At 48.6% G+C, this 18,866-nt stretch overlaps 1 protein-coding gene across 3 annotated transcripts in view; it reads right to left on the reverse strand.

Moving 5' to 3' along the window:
* LOC116946687 (receptor-type tyrosine-protein phosphatase kappa-like) overlaps positions 1 to 18,866 on the reverse strand; it is a 181,240-nt gene that overhangs the window by 18,484 nt on the left and 143,890 nt on the right. For all 3 annotated transcript variants that reach the window (XM_032961896.2, XM_032961899.2, XM_032961900.2), the window contains 6 exons: positions 18,340 to 18,437; positions 17,924 to 18,040; positions 15,052 to 15,206; positions 14,461 to 14,596; positions 3,756 to 3,905; positions 2,839 to 3,012 (listed from right to left, as the gene is read on the reverse strand). In XM_032961896.2, the coding sequence (XP_032817787.2) occupies positions 2,839 to 3,012; positions 3,756 to 3,905; positions 14,461 to 14,596; positions 15,052 to 15,206; positions 17,924 to 18,040; positions 18,340 to 18,437 (830 nt within the window). The remainder of the gene's footprint in view (positions 1 to 2,838; positions 3,013 to 3,755; positions 3,906 to 14,460; positions 14,597 to 15,051; positions 15,207 to 17,923; positions 18,041 to 18,339; positions 18,438 to 18,866) is intronic.

The raw sequence follows: 18,866 nt of genomic DNA on the forward strand, positions 1-18,866 counted from the left end.
ATGCGGTCCGAGACATGGCGTTTGGTTTCTCCAATGTAACTACTACCACAGAGGCAACTTAGTTTGTAGACACCAGGGTATTGTATGTCCGGAATCACATCTTTTACAGACGGAACCAGATCACGGATTTTATGTAATGTGTTGAAACGGACCTGGATCTTGTGTTTATTCAAGATTTTGGAGATCTTTTTTGTGATCCCCACAATGTAGGGTAAAGTGATGGTTTTGAAAGGCTCCTCAAGAGGGTCCTTCTTCATGGTTTGAGTGATAGCTTTGCGGATTGTATAGTCGGAGTAACCATTAGCCTTAAGAGCTTGGTGTACGTGCTTGAGTTCACTGCCTATGTGTTCCTGTTCAGATATGCATTGGGCTCTATGATACAGAGTCTTGATGAGATAATTCTTCTGTGATGGATGGTGGTGGGAATCCGGTTTCAGATAAGCATCCGTATGGGTAGCTTTCCTGTAGACAGAGTGGCTCATTGAACCATCAGGTCTCTTTTTAATTAGGACATCCAAAAAAGGTATCTTGCCATCTATTTCGACTTCCATGGTAAATCTGATGGCTGGGTGTATGGAATTGATGTGGTCGAAGAATTGGTCTAGAGCAGGCCGGCCATGTGGCCAGATGACAAAAGATCTGAAATCGCTGCAACCCTCAAAAACGCTAAGATGCCAGCTAGCAACCTCAGCAAAGATGAGCGTTTTGAATTATATAAATTAAAAAAGAGGGATGATATTGTAGTCTTCTCAGCTGACAAGGGCAATGCTACTGTCATCATGGATAAAATAGAATACAACAACAAAATTAAAGAATTACTCGACGATGGTAGTTATACAAAAATAAAAAGAGATCCCACCAACAGCCTCGTCACACAAACCAACAAAATAATTTCTGATTCAACCGCATTAATTGATCAATCTGAACAGTTTTCGTTGAAACCTTCTGCTGCCAGGCCACCAAGATTATACGGCTTACCAAAAATACATAAAGTAGATACACCCCTTCGTCCCATCGTCTCTACTATCAACTCCAATTCTTCGACCACATCAATTCCATACACCCAGCCATCAGATTTACCATGGAAGTCGAAATAGATGGCAAGCTACCTTTTTTGGATGTCCTAATTAAAAAGAGACCTGATGGTTCAATGAGCCACTCTGTCTACAGGAAAGCTACCCATACGGATGCTTATCTGAAACCGGATTCCCACCACCATCCATCACAGAAGAATTATCTCATCAAGACTCTGTATCATAGAGCCCAATGCATATCTGACCAGGAACACATAGGCAGTGAACTCAAGCACGTACACCAAGCTCTTAAGGCTAATGGTTACTCCGACTATACAATCCGCAAAGCTATCACTCAAACCATGAAGAAGGACCCTCTTGAGGAGCCTTTCAAAACCATCACTTTACCCTACATTGCGGGGATCACAAAAAAGATCTCCAAAATCTTGAATAAACACAAGATCCAGGTCCGTTTCAACACATTACATAAAATCCGTGATCTGGTTCCGTCTGTAAAAGATGTGATTCCGGACATACAATACCCTGGTGTCTACAAACTAAGTTGCCTCTGTGGTAGTAGTTACATTGGAGAAACCAAACGCCATGTCTCGGACCGCATTCGTGAACACAAAGCAGACCTTAAACATGGTAGGACCAACACCTCGGCCGTGGCAGATCATTGTTATAATTCAGTAGGCTCACATGACATTGACTTTTCCAAGACAGAGGTTCTTTGTAAGCCATCTGGCTACCATGAGAGATTCGTTCATGAGGCTATCCACATATACAAGCACAGAGACAATTTCAACCGAGAAGATGGATTCTATCTTAGCAATCATTGGAAAGATTTGATAAACCATTTCAGGTCTTAATTGATTGTTCACGCTTACAGTGGCTTTCAGACAGCATACATATAAAAAAAAATTCGTCTCCCCCCTCCTCTTTTCAGAATATAGATGGACTAGTCCTAAATAAACTGCCAAATCGCTGCGCGTGGCGCTAACGTTTTTTTATAAATAAATACACCGTTTTAAAAATAAATAAATGTATGCAAACCGACACACCTGAAGACGACCGTTTGTGTTATGGTCGAAACGTCGTGAGACTTTTTATTGTTATATATATTTTATTATTTTGTTGTTTCCCTTCAACGTGACTTTACCGAAAGAACTAAGAATATGAATTACTGCAGTCACGAAAGCTTTAAATCAAAATTTAAGTTACAAGCAATCAGAAGAGGCTGAATTAGCTTCACGGTCGTACCAACTCATCAAGGGCATCTCTCATCAGCTGCCACATGGCAGCTGTGGATAAATAATATTGTTGTAATAATGAGATGCAGATTACATCACTTAACGGTGATGCCTGTGAGAAGTGGTTCTTGGTTCACGCGTCGCAAGTTTGGCGAAGTTGGCATACAGATGGGTGACCATCTGAGCGAGTGATTACCCAAGTGAGTGAATTATTGATTGAGTCTGGGAGCAAATGAGTGAGCGAGCGAGTAAGTGGTATGCGATTAAGTGACTTAGAAACTGAGTAGCTCAGTGACCATGTGACTGGGATAGTGAATAATTAGTGAGCAGGTAGGTGAGTGGGCAAGCGAGCAAGTAAGAGGATGAGTGAGTTAGCATGTAATGGAGTATGTGAGTGAGTGAGCAAGTGGGTGGGTTAGTGAGTTAGCAATTGGGTGAGCGAGCGAGAGGATGAGAAAACTAGCAAGCGAGTAAGTGAATGGGTTAGTGAGTCAGCGAGGTGGTAAGTGAGTGAGTGAGCAAATGATAGAGCCGCTGAGAGAGCGAGCGGGTGGACGGTGTGGAGGGCTCACGTCGAGCAGTGCGGCGTTGATGTAGTTGCTGCTGTCGCCCTCGAGCGTGAGCAGGAAGGGCAAGCAGCGGTCCGGGGGCAGCGCCTCCTTTACGCGGTTCTTGCTGCTGTTCCGGGGCAGCAGGGCGATGCTGCAGTCCTCGGCTCGCAGTGCCGGCGTCACGGTGTTCAGCGTCTGGGGGAGGAGGGCACCGACGTTGGGGAGTCGGGGGTGGGGGGCAGAAAGGGTCAGGGTGGAAGTGGAGCAAGGTCAGGGTTAGGTGGGGTCAGGGTTAGCAAAAGTTCACGGCTTCATAGGGGCCCCAGATTCATGAAAAACTTACGTGCATCAAATATGAAATCCTAATGAACGTCACAAGTTGATTAATCTCTCTGACCACTAACCATTGTCTGGATCTCTGTTCGCTCACGTCACAACATCTCTATCTCTTGATTACATATCTTCACTCTTACTACATCTCTATCTCTTGATTACATATCTTCACTCTTACTACATCTCTATCTCTTAATTACATATCTTCACTCTTACTACATCTCTATCTCTTGATTACATATCTTCACTCTTACTACATCTCTATCTCTTGCCTATATCTCTGGTCATCTCACAAGAATGTGATGAATTAAAATGGCAGCCCCCAAAAATTGTTTCTGCTCAGGGGACCCAATGGACCAACACTACTGCCGATCTCCACAGTGTCACACACAGGACCGGAGCACGCACTCACATGGTGCCAAATCTGCCGTAGCCACACAGCGGCTAATACCGAGCTGGATCCAAGGCAGAGTAACAACGTGGCGAGGCCAGGGGAGACCGGAGAGAGGTGGGGAGGGGTGCCACACACTGCCGGTCCTCAGAAGGACGACGGCGCGAGACAGAGGTGGCCGCGCCGGGCGAGCGAGCGAGCGAGCGGTGCCCACCATGAACTCCTCCTTGAGCGGGGTGGAGTGCGTCTGCGGGTCGAGGCGAGTCAGCTCCAGGTAGGCCGAGCGGAAATTGGCGGCGGGGATGGCCGTGTCGCCGCACAGGCAGGCCTCGAGCAGCACGTCGTGGATGAAGACGTACTGCTCCTGTTGCCGTGGTGATGGCGCAAGTACCGGGGCGGGGGTGTGGGGAGGGAGGCGGCACACGTGTCGGTTCCATTAAAGGCACAGCCGCGACAGCCTCAGGATTGTTTGAACGCTTTCCAATTCCAAGTGTCAATGCTTTACCTCAGTTCATTGTCTAGCAGAGGGTCATGATAATGCTCAGAAAGATCATCCGATATGAACTAAGGTTAAATTTTAAGTCGTGCCGCTATGAAGGACTTACTCTACAGAAAACTGGCCAACTTGATCAAAGGGTTTCCCAAACTCCAGGCCATAAAACACGAGTGAGAATGAATAATACTTCTTGGCTAATGCAATGACGTCACATTCCACGACATCATTAGACATAATGTCATCGCACGGAGTCACAAAGAGCACGCCATGTTAAATGATCTCGTTGTGCAGCTCCAATGGTACCAAACATCATCTCGCTAATTGAATACCACCAAGAACAAACACGCATTGGAAAACATTACCAAATCCATATGCATTAATTTTACTCCTTGTTTCAGAAGGTATTCCTGCTCATATTGGAATGAGGAAGATGTGAAATTGTGAGTCTGTAATGAAGTGAAGATTGGCAAAACTCGAACTCTGTACCATGGGCAGGCTTGGATTCATGGGGCTGCAGGCTAGGGGATCGGATATTGATGGCCTCCAAAAATATATAGACCGCTTTTGAATGGTTCAAACTCAATCCTGTAGCACTATGACACATCCGAGTAATTACTACAGCTATAGCAGCATCACTGTGTGTATTACTACTGGTCACGTGCAGAATTAATAACTTTGGCTATTTTAACTTTTATTCAGCTTAATAGTTCGTACATCACATTTAAAAACCAGAACTGATAGGCAGTGGGCATGGGTGGTGGTCAAACAGTGAAGGGAAGAAATCGTACATATGTAGTATGTAGGATATATGTATTATGTTGTATGTATGTTGTATGTATGTATGTTGAGCTTCTTTCGCACCATACGTAGTCAACTGTGCTAATCGGAGGTGCGGAAGGACAACAAACTAAAAGCAATACAAAAATAAATTTAAAAAATAGTGCGCCCCCCCCAAAAAAAACTATAGCAGCCCTGGGTCCCCTAAAACTTAATCCGACTCTGATCATGGGGGGCACAGGAAGCACAAGGTTGGGGTTAGGGAACTCCTGGGCCATGCTTCCCCATAAATCGGCGCTCACCTGAGAGGCGCAGGGTAAGGTCAGAGGGCGTCCAGGCCATAAAGATGAAAACAAAAACGGGGGCCATAAAGATAGTAATGGACGCAGGGGAGGAGAGCGCCATGCCGCTCGCGGCCAGGCCTATAAACAACGGTGGAAGCAAGCGGACTCAAATGAAAACAAAAGGAATAAAATAAATCAATGGCGCGGAATATTAAACGCCCACGGCTTCAACAACGCGAGTGTGTCGGGACTGAGATCAGGAGAACTGCGTCGCACGTGGAAGATTTATCCATTGTGCAAAATAACTTGTTTGCAATATTTAATAATGTCATACGCAGTCATATAATAACGTCATACTTTAATAACAGTGGCATACACAGTACTCTCTGGTTATTTTGGTAAAGTCACGTAGATAGAAAAAATAATAAAAGAACACAACGTTTCGATGGCAACACAAGCGTCTGTCACCATGTAGTCCAAAACCCCTTCCCCCCTCCCGTGCCTCTATAAAGCCACAACAGCAGATCATTCTTTCTCACCTGATGACGGACGCTTGTGTTGCGACTGAAACGTCGTGTTATTTTATGATTTCTATCTACGTAACTTTACCGAAAGAACCAGAGAGTATGGATTTCTGCAGACACGAAAGCTTCAAATCAAGCTTGCATACATAGTAGTTATTCAGGAAAGGGTCAATGAGCTTTAACAGGAGGGCCTTGCATTGTCACGGTTGGACAAGTTGGCATGTGAAAAGAAAGCAGAATGCCCGGATAAACCCCATGCTCAAGAGGGAATAACACTCAAAACTCCACACAGATATATTCACTAATACGTGGCGCTGCTGTGATCTTCTGGCCACCTCTCAGCCCAGCGTTTGTCCAATTGCATTCCAAGTTCATGCAGGATTGTTGTGCATGTGGAAGGAGGCCGGAGTATACTCAGAGCAAACTCGAGCATCGGAAAGGATAACTCTGAAAGGTCCACACACAGATGGGGTCACAGTCCCCCTTGGTGTACTGCCATCTCCCGGCCACCACGTAGTCCGGCTGGCTTGAGAGTTTGATACAACTGCATGTGATCCACCCACCCTTGCATCAAAAGTGCTTAATCACAAGTGTGTGAAACTGCATAATAATAATAATAATCTCATGTAGCTGCAGAAAGGAGATCTAAGTGGTAGAGGAGAGAATGTTGGTCTGAAGTCACTTTTATCATCGCCAGCCATGATCCACTACTGGATGAAGGCCTCCCCAGGCAATCCCCATCCATAACGGGCCTGCTATGACACAATCCATCGAGCACATGCAAGGTGGATTACTCTCCTCCTTTGGCTGCTGCTCCATCGTTAGTCTCGACCACCGGACCATCGTCTGAGATGCCTCGAACTTGTTTGAAATGTGCAGTGGTAGAATGCTCGCAGCCACTCTACGCTGCGTTTATAATAAGTCTGGCGCAAATCCATGTTTGTGACTGTGATAATAAATTAATTAATAATTGTGCATATAAAAAAACTCGCCACGTAATGGAGGCGGCTCGGTTGTCCACGAGGCGTTTTTTTGTTGTTTTGTTTTTACGGCCGAGCGCTTGCGGACACAGCCTGAGCATTAGGCAGCTGCGGTTAATGTCTTTGAGGATTCAGCACGAACGCCTCGGGCTCTGGGAGCCAATCTAAGGCAGCGCAAATGCCACGGAGGAGCCCGACGAGCGGCACGCGCGAGGCGGCGAGCGAGCGTGGTTATTGATGGTCGAGCGGAAACTGGGTTTAGCCTCATTAGCCGGGCACCCGGGGAAGGTGGAGACAGGCGGAGAGAGCCGCGCTCACGTTGGCTGGCAACGCGGCCAAGATTTTGCGGAGACGTAAAGGGCTGCGCCGTGACGTGCGGAAGTCACAAGGCTTCACCGTGGAACGATCGGATGATGGAAAGTAGAGTGCACACAGCTATGTTCCCACCACAAGCATCGTGTGCAAGTTATGGAGCGCGTCATTTCCACAGCTGTGGGTCAACAAGGGCAAATTCAGGACCGGTTTGGGCATACGGTGTCTGATGTTTAGCAGCAAGAACCCTCGCTGCTAGATATAGGTGCTAGCTCGCTGCGAAACTACATAACAGACGAGTGATGATTCATTAATCAATTAAGATCGATTCAGACACTCACATAAGTGATGGATAAAACAAATGAGACGATGAAAATGAGAAATATACGAATTGTACCATAATAATCAAATCCCCAGGGCAGTGAATCATTGCTAGAGAGTGCCTATTTGGAAGTGATAAAAAGCAAAATAAAAGACTGCGGAGCAAACTACAAGTGGCAATTCTGGCTCTAGTAAACCACCAACGACCACCCAATTTTAAGCAGAGTCGATCTTGAAAAGGCTCAGGGCAGGCTTTCAGCATGACCTAAAATTTTACTTCGAGTTTCTGTGATCGTAGCGTATCACGTAAGCCGCTGCACCACTGCTCCCCGGCCCGGCAGTCATAGCACGCGTCACGCTCGCACAAACAATGACGCACTCTCTGGTGGTGCACCCACCGACTCCCGTGGCCCTCCACCCCCCATACAGGAGCACCGTACGGTCGACCAGGGATTAATTTATCACGGAATATTTCCGGGGTAGTCGGTAGGCTGGATTAGCTGGCGTGGGACTAGTAGCCACAGCCACAGAGAGAGGCAGGTATCTTGGACCTGCTTCTGAGATTCCCTCACACAACCACTTATCTACACTATAGGGCCATCACACTATTCCACATGCCCTGCTGTAAATATATTCGCTGCATGGCCATAAAACCATACAATGTAATTCTCAGAGCTGGAATTAAGCCAGATTTAGTGAACGACGTAATTTCACATGACAGGTGGTGTGTGTGTGTGTGGTCACTGGAGACCAGCCTGAAGCCATCCGCCCACCTTTAGCACATGTGGCCGAAACCCAGATCTGACCCCAGACTTCTGACCTCTGAGCCACCCGGCCAGCCTCCTATAGGAGAGACAGGATTTAATTTTGCTTTGTAAACCAGGAGCCGCTCCCTGGGTGGCCGAGGGTAAATTCTTCACTGCTCGCGTGCCAGCGTGCTAAGTGAACCTGGCGGCCGTCACCACGGAGCCGTGCCAATTTAATGTCCCGGAGAGTCAAATCGTTCGTGCTTTGTTTTCTTTATCAAACAGCCGCGTTTATCATGGGAACAAATACAAACTCGGCGGAAGAGGCTCGAAGTTCTTGACTCCTTTAATTAATTACTTTTCTTCGGGGGATCAAAGTCAATTTAAAAGTTCGTGGGTGCCTGTCGTGAGTGCCGAGAACTGCCCGGGGGTCCCCCTGAGGTCGACGGGCACCAGCTGCGGTCGGCACGTGGTGGGCCCCTCGCCCCCCGTCGCGCTAATCCGCCATTCGTCTCGCAATTAACTCCAGCATCCACCGCACCTGGTACAGGGGCTTTGGGAGCGGACGTTTCTCTCCACGAGCCGTGCAAATGCAGCGATGAATGCTCTTCTTTAATGCAAATCGCAGCGGCGCGGTTGCAGCAGCTGTCACGAGTGATTTTTTTTCATTGCGGAGAAATAAAGTAAGCTTTTCTCCGTTGCGTTTCGCCGAGTGTTTTTCAGCACGATGCCCGACGTTTCGCTGCCAGCTTATTCAGGAATATAACTGAATTGAAGAAGCTCTAAGGACATACAGCGAAACGTCGGACGTCGTACCGAACGCCATGCGGTACAAATTGCAGATGCGTCGGAGAGCTACGCAGCACAACGGCGACAACCCACGCGGTGGCACGAGTGGCTCTGCTGCATGGCAGACAACTCACGAAACCTCCAGTTAATTGTGCTGAAGGTGTCAAACAAATAGACGAATACAAATTTCATTTGAATATTCACAGCGAGCGGTGTAAGATGAGATTATTTTAGACAGCGGCCCTCGCAAGAGCAAATCGTGCAAGTCACTTCTATTCGGCCACTTTTATCCACACGCGACGGTGCAAGGGGTGCTTTGTGTGGAAAGCGCTCTCATGTCATTTTTACTGCCTCCTTTTCCCCTCCAATTTTTTGCGCGGGCGTTGGCGAAGATATGTGGAGTCACGCCACGGTGCCTCCGATTCCCGCAGGCAGCATACGGCCGTTAGTCACGTGTAATGAGTGTGGGACTTTTTAAAAACTCATTATTTTAGTAAATTTGTCACGTAAAAAAAAACTTGAATTGCATTTACTCCCAGGAAGCGATGCAAGCCCGATCCGAGCGCGCGCCCCCAAGCACTGCTCGCTCGTCCTCCCTGCCTCCGTGCGCTCGCCGTCTGACATTCATTACCCGAGCAATTAGCATTTCCTGTTCAATTACGCGGCGGCAAATGAGGCGTGGGATCGGAGTGAGCAGATGGGTGGCTTCGCGGGGATGGCTGAGGCCGGTGCGAGATGAAAGAAGCCACCTCTTAAGAGACGCCACGGGGCTGCTACCTTCTCCGGTTTTACCATCAGAAAAAAAACTATCGATAAAGTTGTTATGTCCCACGTCAACATTTCTCCAAAGGCTCAAACCAATTTACTGTTATGTTAAAACTCTCAAAAGCACCGCTCTGCCTCGGTTTTTTTAATCTCCACAAAAGGCACACGTGCATCGAAAACAAGCGCTGAAAGGTAAACAATTATTTTCTCCTCTGGTCTAACACCGTATTGAGACTAGGCTAAAAAAAAGCTGTCTCTGGTGTGGACCAATCAGTTTCAAAGACAATGCATATATTATCAGAGTATGTTTTTTGTTTGCATTATGACCACAAGTATTGTGGTTAGTGCAGACATGATTCCTTGTGAAAGGTTTCAGTTTGGTGTTTTAACATCTTAACACCTGTTTTGTTGCCAGATAAAAGGGGAAAACCTATTCTCATATTTTGGTACTGGCAAAGGAGGTCCCATGATGATTATTTTCTCGTTTGATTTTCTCCACCATCTCCATGACGTCGAGGGTAGCGGCGCGGTGGCACGGTGCGAGCGAGGAAGTCACTGTGGGATTCCCGCAGCCAGCAGAGCTTCCAGGTATCCGTGGAGGGATTGATCCCAGAGACCCAGACCATGTTCTCGCAAGAGCTCTCACCTCTTGTATTGATTAACTAACTTTCTATAACGAGTGGCGAACCGCATGGCAGTCATCCGATATGACAATTGTGTATTTTACTTGCGCTGGGACAGATGAAGCAACACATCTAATTACATGTCTTTTTGTGCGGTTATTGTAACTTGGCTTCGACCACCAACTCGCCACACTCGTGAGAAGCACGGGTAGCCACCCAGATTCAAGCTCACGACCTTGGTGTCTCTGACCAGGCCACTGTGAGCCTCTTGAGACAGAGTCGCACGGCCGGCTTCTTCTCGACTACAACAACACAAACAGGAAGCCGATCTGGCAGCTGGGACGGCCGACGCACACGCCCGGGTGGGCCGCTCGCTCTCTGCGGGGCGCGGCACCGGAGCGGCGACGATACGCGCCGCTTAGCCACGATGTCGTTCTTTTAATTAACTAATTAATTCCATCAGCAGCAGCTGCTGCGCGTGGGCTCGGCAGCATCCACGCTCTGCGCCGCCGTCGTCATAATTAAGCGCGACTCGTGCATCGCGACGCGGGGAGGCAGCAGCCTCTTGCATGGCCTCATCACTCGGCCTCCCTCCCTGCTCGCTCTCCCCGAATCACACACTCGTCTCCTCTCCTGGTGTCACCTCCCTCTCCCTTCTGTCCTCTCTCTCTTTAATGCTGATACAATCTCCCCACCCCCTCAGCCCTCCGCCCTCACCTCCTGCGATGTTCCCCCCTCGCTCGCTCGCCAACGCAATCCTCTCCTCTTTATTTTTAAGAAAATAGTTGTGACAACAAACCGAGTTGTTTATGATGAATGCACCGGCCGCTCTGTTTGTGGCTCACAGTGCAAACGTACAAAATAAGACAAAAACACACACATGAGAATTCTGTCAACCCACAGAGAGTGTGTGTGAATTTGAGACCGAGTCGACATAGGGGAGGGCCCAGGACACCACGCCAGGTACTCAACTGCTTACCTGGCATGGTGTGTAAACATCACTACTCGGGAGACAAACGCGGCCGGGCGTGGAGCTGCCCACCCACCTTCTCGGGTGTCGTGCCGGCCTTCATAGGTGCTCGCTAACAACACTTGCCCCAACAGTCTGGCAAGGCTATATGGGGAACCTTTGTCTCTGTGTGTGAATGCATGAGTAGATGTAGTGTGGAGCAGCAGTAGAGTAATTGGTGTACTACTCGACGAACCCGGCGAGCAGAGATCAATTCCTGCGCAGGGCAAACATCAGTGACAAACATCTGAACCGGTCCTGGCCTCTCCTAGGAAGACTCTTTGTCTTTGTGCGTGCGTGTGTGCGAGAGTCAGGGCAGATTTGGTTAGGTCGAGTGGGGTGTGTGTGCGAGTGAGTTACTTGAAGAGATTAATGAGCAAAGAAACGAGGATGAGCTGATAACAAACACTGTGTAACAAAAAAATTTTGTTCCTGGGTAGTAAGTGTTATTTCCTAATTGCTTATGCTTCAAAAGTACAGAAAATGGCTATTATTACCCACAAACGTTGCTTTTGTGACCAGGACAGTGATATTTAGAAATGTACCTATTTTACAGAACATTCCAGATAGATTCATTGCTCAGTAAACTTGGAGTAACGTATAGAACATTCTAGAACTTTCCAGTAATATAAATAGTAGTACAAATATAGGGGCCTTAAGCCCCCCAGTTCAGTTTAGTTCCAGCTGCCTAAGTGGATACATATCTGCATTTTTCTGAAATGGCATTAAGAGGCTGCAAGCATCCGGCAGATGCATTTTGCGATGTCTGCGGCCAATTTAGCAAGACAAGAGAGAAAAATTACTATGTGGAATCACCTGCTAAGATGTGCGAGGCCTACAAGGCATATTTATGCATGCCTGTCAGGGATCAAGACAAACCCTGGGCACCTCATTGCACCTGCGAGCAATGCAAAAAAACTCTGGAAGATAAGATGGACAATTGTTGCTCAGAATTTTATGTTATAAAATTTGTTAACATTTTTAAATTGTAAAAGTTTTTCATTTTAAAACGTTTTACAATTTTCAATATAATTGAACAAATATATCATATATGAAAAATGTTGCGAGAATCTCTTACACATTAGTCATGGGTGAAATAAATGTATTTATGTAGGATGGTACAGAGGGGAAAAGAGAGCCATGAAGTTCGCATATCCCAAGAATTTGGCAGGAACCCACTGACCACTCAAGAAACTGCTACTTCTGCATGGTGGACCCTTCCAAACATCGGACTGGCAATAATGCACCTGCTATCACGTATCCGGACCTTCCTTCATCCATCGCCCTGGTGCCACACTGCCATGAGCTCCCCGTACCCACTCCTCCGGAGAGAGAGCAGCCGTCTTTAGAAGAGAGCAGCAAGTCAGAGAGTGAGGAAGACGTTTTAGATCCAGATGACAATTTCAGAGGTGGAGCTGCAGAGAGAAACCCATACTACCCCAACCAAAAAGACCTCAACGACTTGATCAGAGATCTTGGTCTCACCAAGTCCAATGCCGAGCTTTTGATGTATATGCTCAAGCAGTGGAACTTGTTGGATGAAAGAGTGCAAGTCGCAGATCAGAAGAAGCGTCACCAACCATTTTGCAGCTTCTTCACCTGTCAAGATGGGCTCTGCTTTTACCACAATGTGGCCAGTCTGTTCAAGGCAATCGGAATCGCCTGTAACCAGTGTGATTGGCGCCTTTTCATTGACAGCTCATCCAGGAGCCTCAAAGTCGTGCTGCTCCATAATGGTGACAAGTACCCGTCTCTTCCCCTGGCTCACTCAGTGCACCTCAAAGAGGATTACAACAGCATCAAGATCTTGCTGGACGCCTTGAAGTATGATGAGTACGTTTGGGAGGTCATCGGAGACTTCAAAATAGTGGCATTCCTGATTGGTCTCCAAGGCGGTTTTACCAAGTTTCCCTGTTATCTTTGCCTTTGGGACAGCAGGGACACCAAGGCGCACTACCACAGGCGGGACTGGCCACAGCGGACCGAGTTCTCTGTGGGGAGGAACAACGTCAAGTAGGAGCCACTGGTGGACCCCCGGAAGGTGCTGATCCCACCACTGCACATCAAATTGGGCCTTATGAAACAATTTATCAGAGCTGTAGATAAGGAGCCAGCAGCCTTCAAGTACCTTCAAGACTTCTTCCCTAAGCTTTCTGAGGCAAAGGTTAAAGCCAGTGTCTTCGTCGGACCACAGATAAAGACGATCCTGGAGTGCAATTAATTCCACAAGAAGCTTACTAGTAGGGAGAAAGCGGCTTGGGACAGCTTTGTCGCAGTGGTTCATGGCTTCATGGGCAATCAAAAGGTCAAAGATTATGTGGAGCTGGTTGAGACTCTAGTGAAGAACTATGTCCCTCAAAGTCCATATCCTTTATGCTCATCTTGATAAATGCAAGGAGAACATGGGAGCGTACTCGGAGGAGAAAGGCGAGCACTTCCACCAGGATATACTGGACTTTGAACGCCGCTACCAAGGACAGTATAACGAGAACATGATGGGAGACTACATTTGGGGGCTGATTCGTGAAAGTGATTTACAGTATAATCGTAAATCTTGAAAAACGACTCACTTCTAAATCTTTTGTAGTCGTTTTTGTATTACTTTAGTATAAATACATGTTAATTTTGATTAATGTGTTTTTTCTGACTTTATGTGAACGAAAAGACACAAATTCGCCCGTTTTCTCATTGAAAATAAGTACATTTCAAAATATCACTGTCCTGGTTACAAAAGCAAAGTTTGTAAGGAATAATAGCTATTTTCTATACTTTTTAAGCATAAGGAATTTATGAAATAACACTTACTACCCAGGAACAAAAATTATGTTACATAGTCTTATCGTGAGTGAGTGAGGGATTGAGCAGGTTGGAGGGTAGCCACGAGTGGGAACCAGGGATCAGTGCGACCCTGCAGGGAGAGGGGGGGTAGCGAGCCAGGAGTGAGTGTGCATCTCAGGGAAGAAGTCAGAGTGGATATTTGGAACAAGTGAGAATCAAAAGGAGCAAGACTTTCTGGGGAATTTGAGATGCAGAAGATCCCAAATCTGATAGAGTGAAGATGTGGGGAGGTTATTGGGATTCAAAAACAGCAAGGTTCTGTGGAAATGGAGATATGGAGTGAGTCGGGTTCTGTGATAAGTATAGATCTAAGGGGCAGGGTTGTAGAGACATGGAGATGTGGGTTAAGTGGGGAAATTGGAGTGTGTGAGCGAGGATCTGAGATGAGTGAGAATCTGGAGGAGCAGGGTGAGTGGCGATCTGGTATGACGACGAGGAGGAGCGGCGCGCGTCACCTCGGTCTGCACCATGTTGACGCGCTGCAGCCGCAGCTCGCGGACGCAGTTGTAGACGTCGATGACGCCCTCGCGCCCGGCCATCTCCAGCATGACGTCGATGACCACGTAGCAGCCTGTGCGGCCCGCACCCGCACTATCCCCACAGGGCAAGGAGTTGGGGGGACAGCACATGCAACGCACATGCATGACACCCAACGCTGTTATGCTCAGTTACCAACCCACACTAACTGGAACGGTGAAGAATGTAAACAAAAAAACATGACCGACATGGCTTTAGGAGGCCTTCATCCAACAGTGGATTGGGAATGGCTGGAACTTATTTTAATTGATTTCGCTCAACTACTAGAGGGATGCATGGAGCAAAAATCCATTCTGAAAGGAGGATGGAAGGACAAAGGATTAAATAATATATTCACAGGTTCGGGAGTTAGTTTCACAAATCTCTACGCAAATCACCAACACTCGCCTCCAACCAAAGAGTTGCCAGAATCTCTCGATCTGAAAATAAAATGTGGCCGTGCTGATACATGGGGCGGCACTGGGACCTGGGCAGAGTGGGACCGTGGCTGCCCATGGGCCACACCGCACCTGCAGTGTGTGATGATGGGGCCGGCCTCGGGGGGGTTGGAGGCCTTGACGCGTCGCACAAAGGACAGCAGGCCCGTGGCGAACGCCGGCACGCCGTGGTCAGGCCAACCCGTGAAGTGGAACTGCCGCACCTCGAGCGCGTCAAAGTAGCCCTTCTGTGCACACATGGAGACGGCACCCAGACATGCACGGAATCACACAGAGATCCACAGATTTACACGGAGATCCAAAGATTCACATAGACACTCAGACTCACATAGGTAACCATAGACTTATATACAAACCCATAGACTCACATAGAGAAACATATCATGGACTCGCACTCTCCCGTGACTGAATGGCTCTCTTTGGAATAGAAAGCCTCTCTTAGGTGATGGATGATTGCACGTTGCTCCATGCTGTAAATTGCACTGTTTGGTGGCATCAAGTGCTGTACGGTGGTTGTCGCGTGTGGAGCGCGTTGAAAGTGAATCCCAAACGACTGCCACTATGAAGAGCATGGGATGCCAGAACCAATTACCTAAGATCATCCTCTACTTACACTGGGCAAACTGTTGGGATCAATGCTGTTAGCGAGTACCCATTAAGGCTAGCGTGGTGCTCGGGGTTGGGGAGGGGCAGTGTAGCCTGGACCAGGCCCACCACAACACGCACACATGCACACACCCACACAAAAAAACAAAGATCCCCGGTATAGCCTTAACAGACTTTTGGGGCACATGCTATTACCGAGCACCTATGAAGGCCGGTACGGCACACGAGGGGGTAGGTGGCCAGCCCCACACCCGGCCGCCTTTGTCTCCCCAGTGACGATGTTTACACAGTGCACCAGGTACTCATTTGAGGCTGAGTCGACCTAGGGGAGGCCCAGGACCGGTTCAAATAATCGTCACCGGTGTTAGTGGCCGTGAGCGGGAATCGAACCCGGGTTGCCAGGTTCATAGCGTAGTGCGCTAACCCGCTACATTACCTCGCCTCACACCCATACACACACATACACACACATACACACACGCGCTGCACACGTGAGCATTAAATATTCAAGCTGTCATTTTTCACTTTTCCATTGATTTTACACCTGTGCTATATATCAAAATGTAATACAGCACATTTTATATTTGTAATAGCTTAATTATACATCAGCTCTCACCTGCTCTAAATAAAGGTCTTCCATATATATGTAACTTTTTATATATATGATTATATATCCGAATATTTAAAGTGTGTGGCGCTTTGGGCATTGTGAACACGCTGATATATTCATGGCCGACGCCATTCCTACTACGTTAGGCGAGGGTGAGTTTACCGGTCTCTGAGTTTATTAGCCTTGAGACTCGCGACGCATTCCCACGCTTGGGGAGGTCACCACGGCCCCCCACCCCCCCCCCCCATTGCTTGATGCCATGTGGACAGCACCCACATTGTGTAGAGGCACCGGCAGCGGTGGCAGCCTTCACACAGTGGCGGATCGACCGCGGGCTGACGATGAACGTCGCGGCTCTTACGTGCGGCTCGGGGATGCGATTCGGTTGTCTGGGTGTCGCCTCTGCGAGAGAAGGTCTCTCCGGAACGCGCGGCCAGACTGTTCTGGCCGCGTGAAGGAGGCTATCGTTATCATCATTATGACGCACGTAACGACGTATTGATTAATCGACGGGGTGGCCGTTGTTTATGGCCAGGTGAGAGCCCATTGCGACAACAAACATCTCCTGTTCAAGGGAGACCACGTGTAAATCAGTTGTGCGAGAGAGCGAGAGCGCGCGCAGGCAGAACAGAGAAAAACACCCACTGATGCGAGTGCAGAGACCCTCATACACACTCACAACACGTGTAATATGTACGTACATACATACACAACACACTCGTAGCAACAGCTGCCGTTCGCCACTCAGTGACGGTGATGTCCCCCGTATAACCTTTACCAGACTGTTGGGGCCAGTGCTGTTCGCGAGTACCTATGAAAGCCGGAACGGCACACGAGGGGGTGGGTGGCCAGCACCACGCCCGGCCGCCTTTGTCTCCCTAGTGGCAATGGTTACACATCGCACTAGGTACTCATTTGAGGCTGAGTCGGCCTAAGGGAGGCCCAGGACCGGTTTGAGGTAATCCTCACTAGTGTTGGCCGTGAGCAGGAATCGAACTCGGCACGCCGGGTTCGTAGCCGCAGCGCGCTAACCTCTACACTACCACTCTCCACTGACACAGGTACACACACAGACATGTGGACAATCATGTACCTAGTGTCGAATACTCATTTAAATCACTTATAATTAATAAATTGTCATGTTTACTAAAATGCCTCTTCAATGTCAATATATTGTTCTTAAAATGTATGTAAATTATATGCAAATGTAACCTTCAGGATAATGGCACAAACAAGACAGAATAACTGAAAGAACATACGAGACAGAATACAAATGAAATGGCACAAATGAGAAACATTTAATCAATTATTGAAAGGAGTCGTGACCCTCGACTTGTAACAATTCATCAAACAATGGATAGAACACGGGAGGTGGCAGATCCAGATCCAACACTAAACGATGAGAACCCCATCACAACACCAGCAGAAGGAGAATGCGTGCAGCCTGCAATCAGATTTGCCAATGCGCCAGGGCGCGCTCGCAAATAACGGGTAGGTGACAACGCCGATCGTGCCCTGCGTGCACGTCGTGTGACCACCGCATTGCATGTTCAATGCTCTCTCAGCCTTGCCTAAGCCACCAGCTCAAAGGAGCTGGCCGTGTAGCCACGTTGTCGTTTCACTCAACGGGAGCGGGAAATATAGCCATCCCAACAGGCTGCAGCGGCAGAAATCCGCTAACGGCCGACTCTTGGCACCGCCGCCATGGCTGGCGTGCGAGCGTCTCACCCGCTTGACGGAGAACGTACGGATGACGTACTCCGCGAGCAGCTCCGTGTGCAGCAGCGTCACGGCGATGTCCCCGAGCTGCTGCGTGTCGTCCGGCCAGTACTTGAAACACTTCACCTGCTCCGCGGCATGGCGGGGGGGCGGGCCACATGGGATACACAAGCCACAAGGCGGTGAGCACAACAAATGTGCTCACGCACGGCATAGGGGGGCGAGGGAGTTGGGGAACTTGCCCGTGGAGACGTCAAGCACGGAGGTGGAGGGATGACATCAGCCCATACTATAGATCGGTGCATCACGAGATGGCAAGAGAAGCAGACGGCTTGCTTAGCGAGGCCTTCGTCTTGCGGTGGATGGATCATGGCTGATGGTGACAATGAGAGAAGCGTGCAACCGGGCACAGTGCGAGCGCTCACCCTGCCAACCTCCACGAGATTCGTGACCATGACGATGCTGGACGACTTCTCCTGCCACACCATCCTCCAAAAGTCCACTGCCGTCTCCTGCAGGGGGCCTGGCGGAGGCGGCGAGACGAGTCGACGATTACGGGGCGGGGGGGTTCAGAAAAAGCCATCGGTTTTTACCGCATGCCGTCATGATGCCGGGTAAATCGGCCCCAGTGAGACCGGTTAACACCAGCGAGGGTCGCGCCAGACCGGGGAGCAACGGGCGTCGGTCAGTGCTTCCGTACCGCCGTTTATAGCGGTGTATTGTCGCAGATGCGCACGTGGAGAGGCCGTCGATTTTTTTGCAGGTTATTTTTATCGCGGTTGCCGAGCACAGACCCAAATGCCTGAAATGCCAAGTGGCCCAGCACAATTAGCAATGTGATTATAACAGCTTTGCAAAAGAGACAACGGCAGAGGATTCCAAAGCGGAGGAGTGCAGGGGAACAAGCAAAATCTGCAGCGATCAGCACAGTTGGCTACGTAGGGTGTGAAAG

The sequence above is a fragment of the Petromyzon marinus genome, chromosome 27, assembly GCF_048934315.1.
Source record: "Petromyzon marinus isolate PM22_M1 ecotype Great Lakes invasive population chromosome 27, UKy_Petmar_22M1.pri1.0, whole genome shotgun sequence".
Lineage (NCBI taxonomy): Eukaryota > Metazoa > Chordata > Hyperoartia > Petromyzontiformes > Petromyzontidae > Petromyzon > Petromyzon marinus.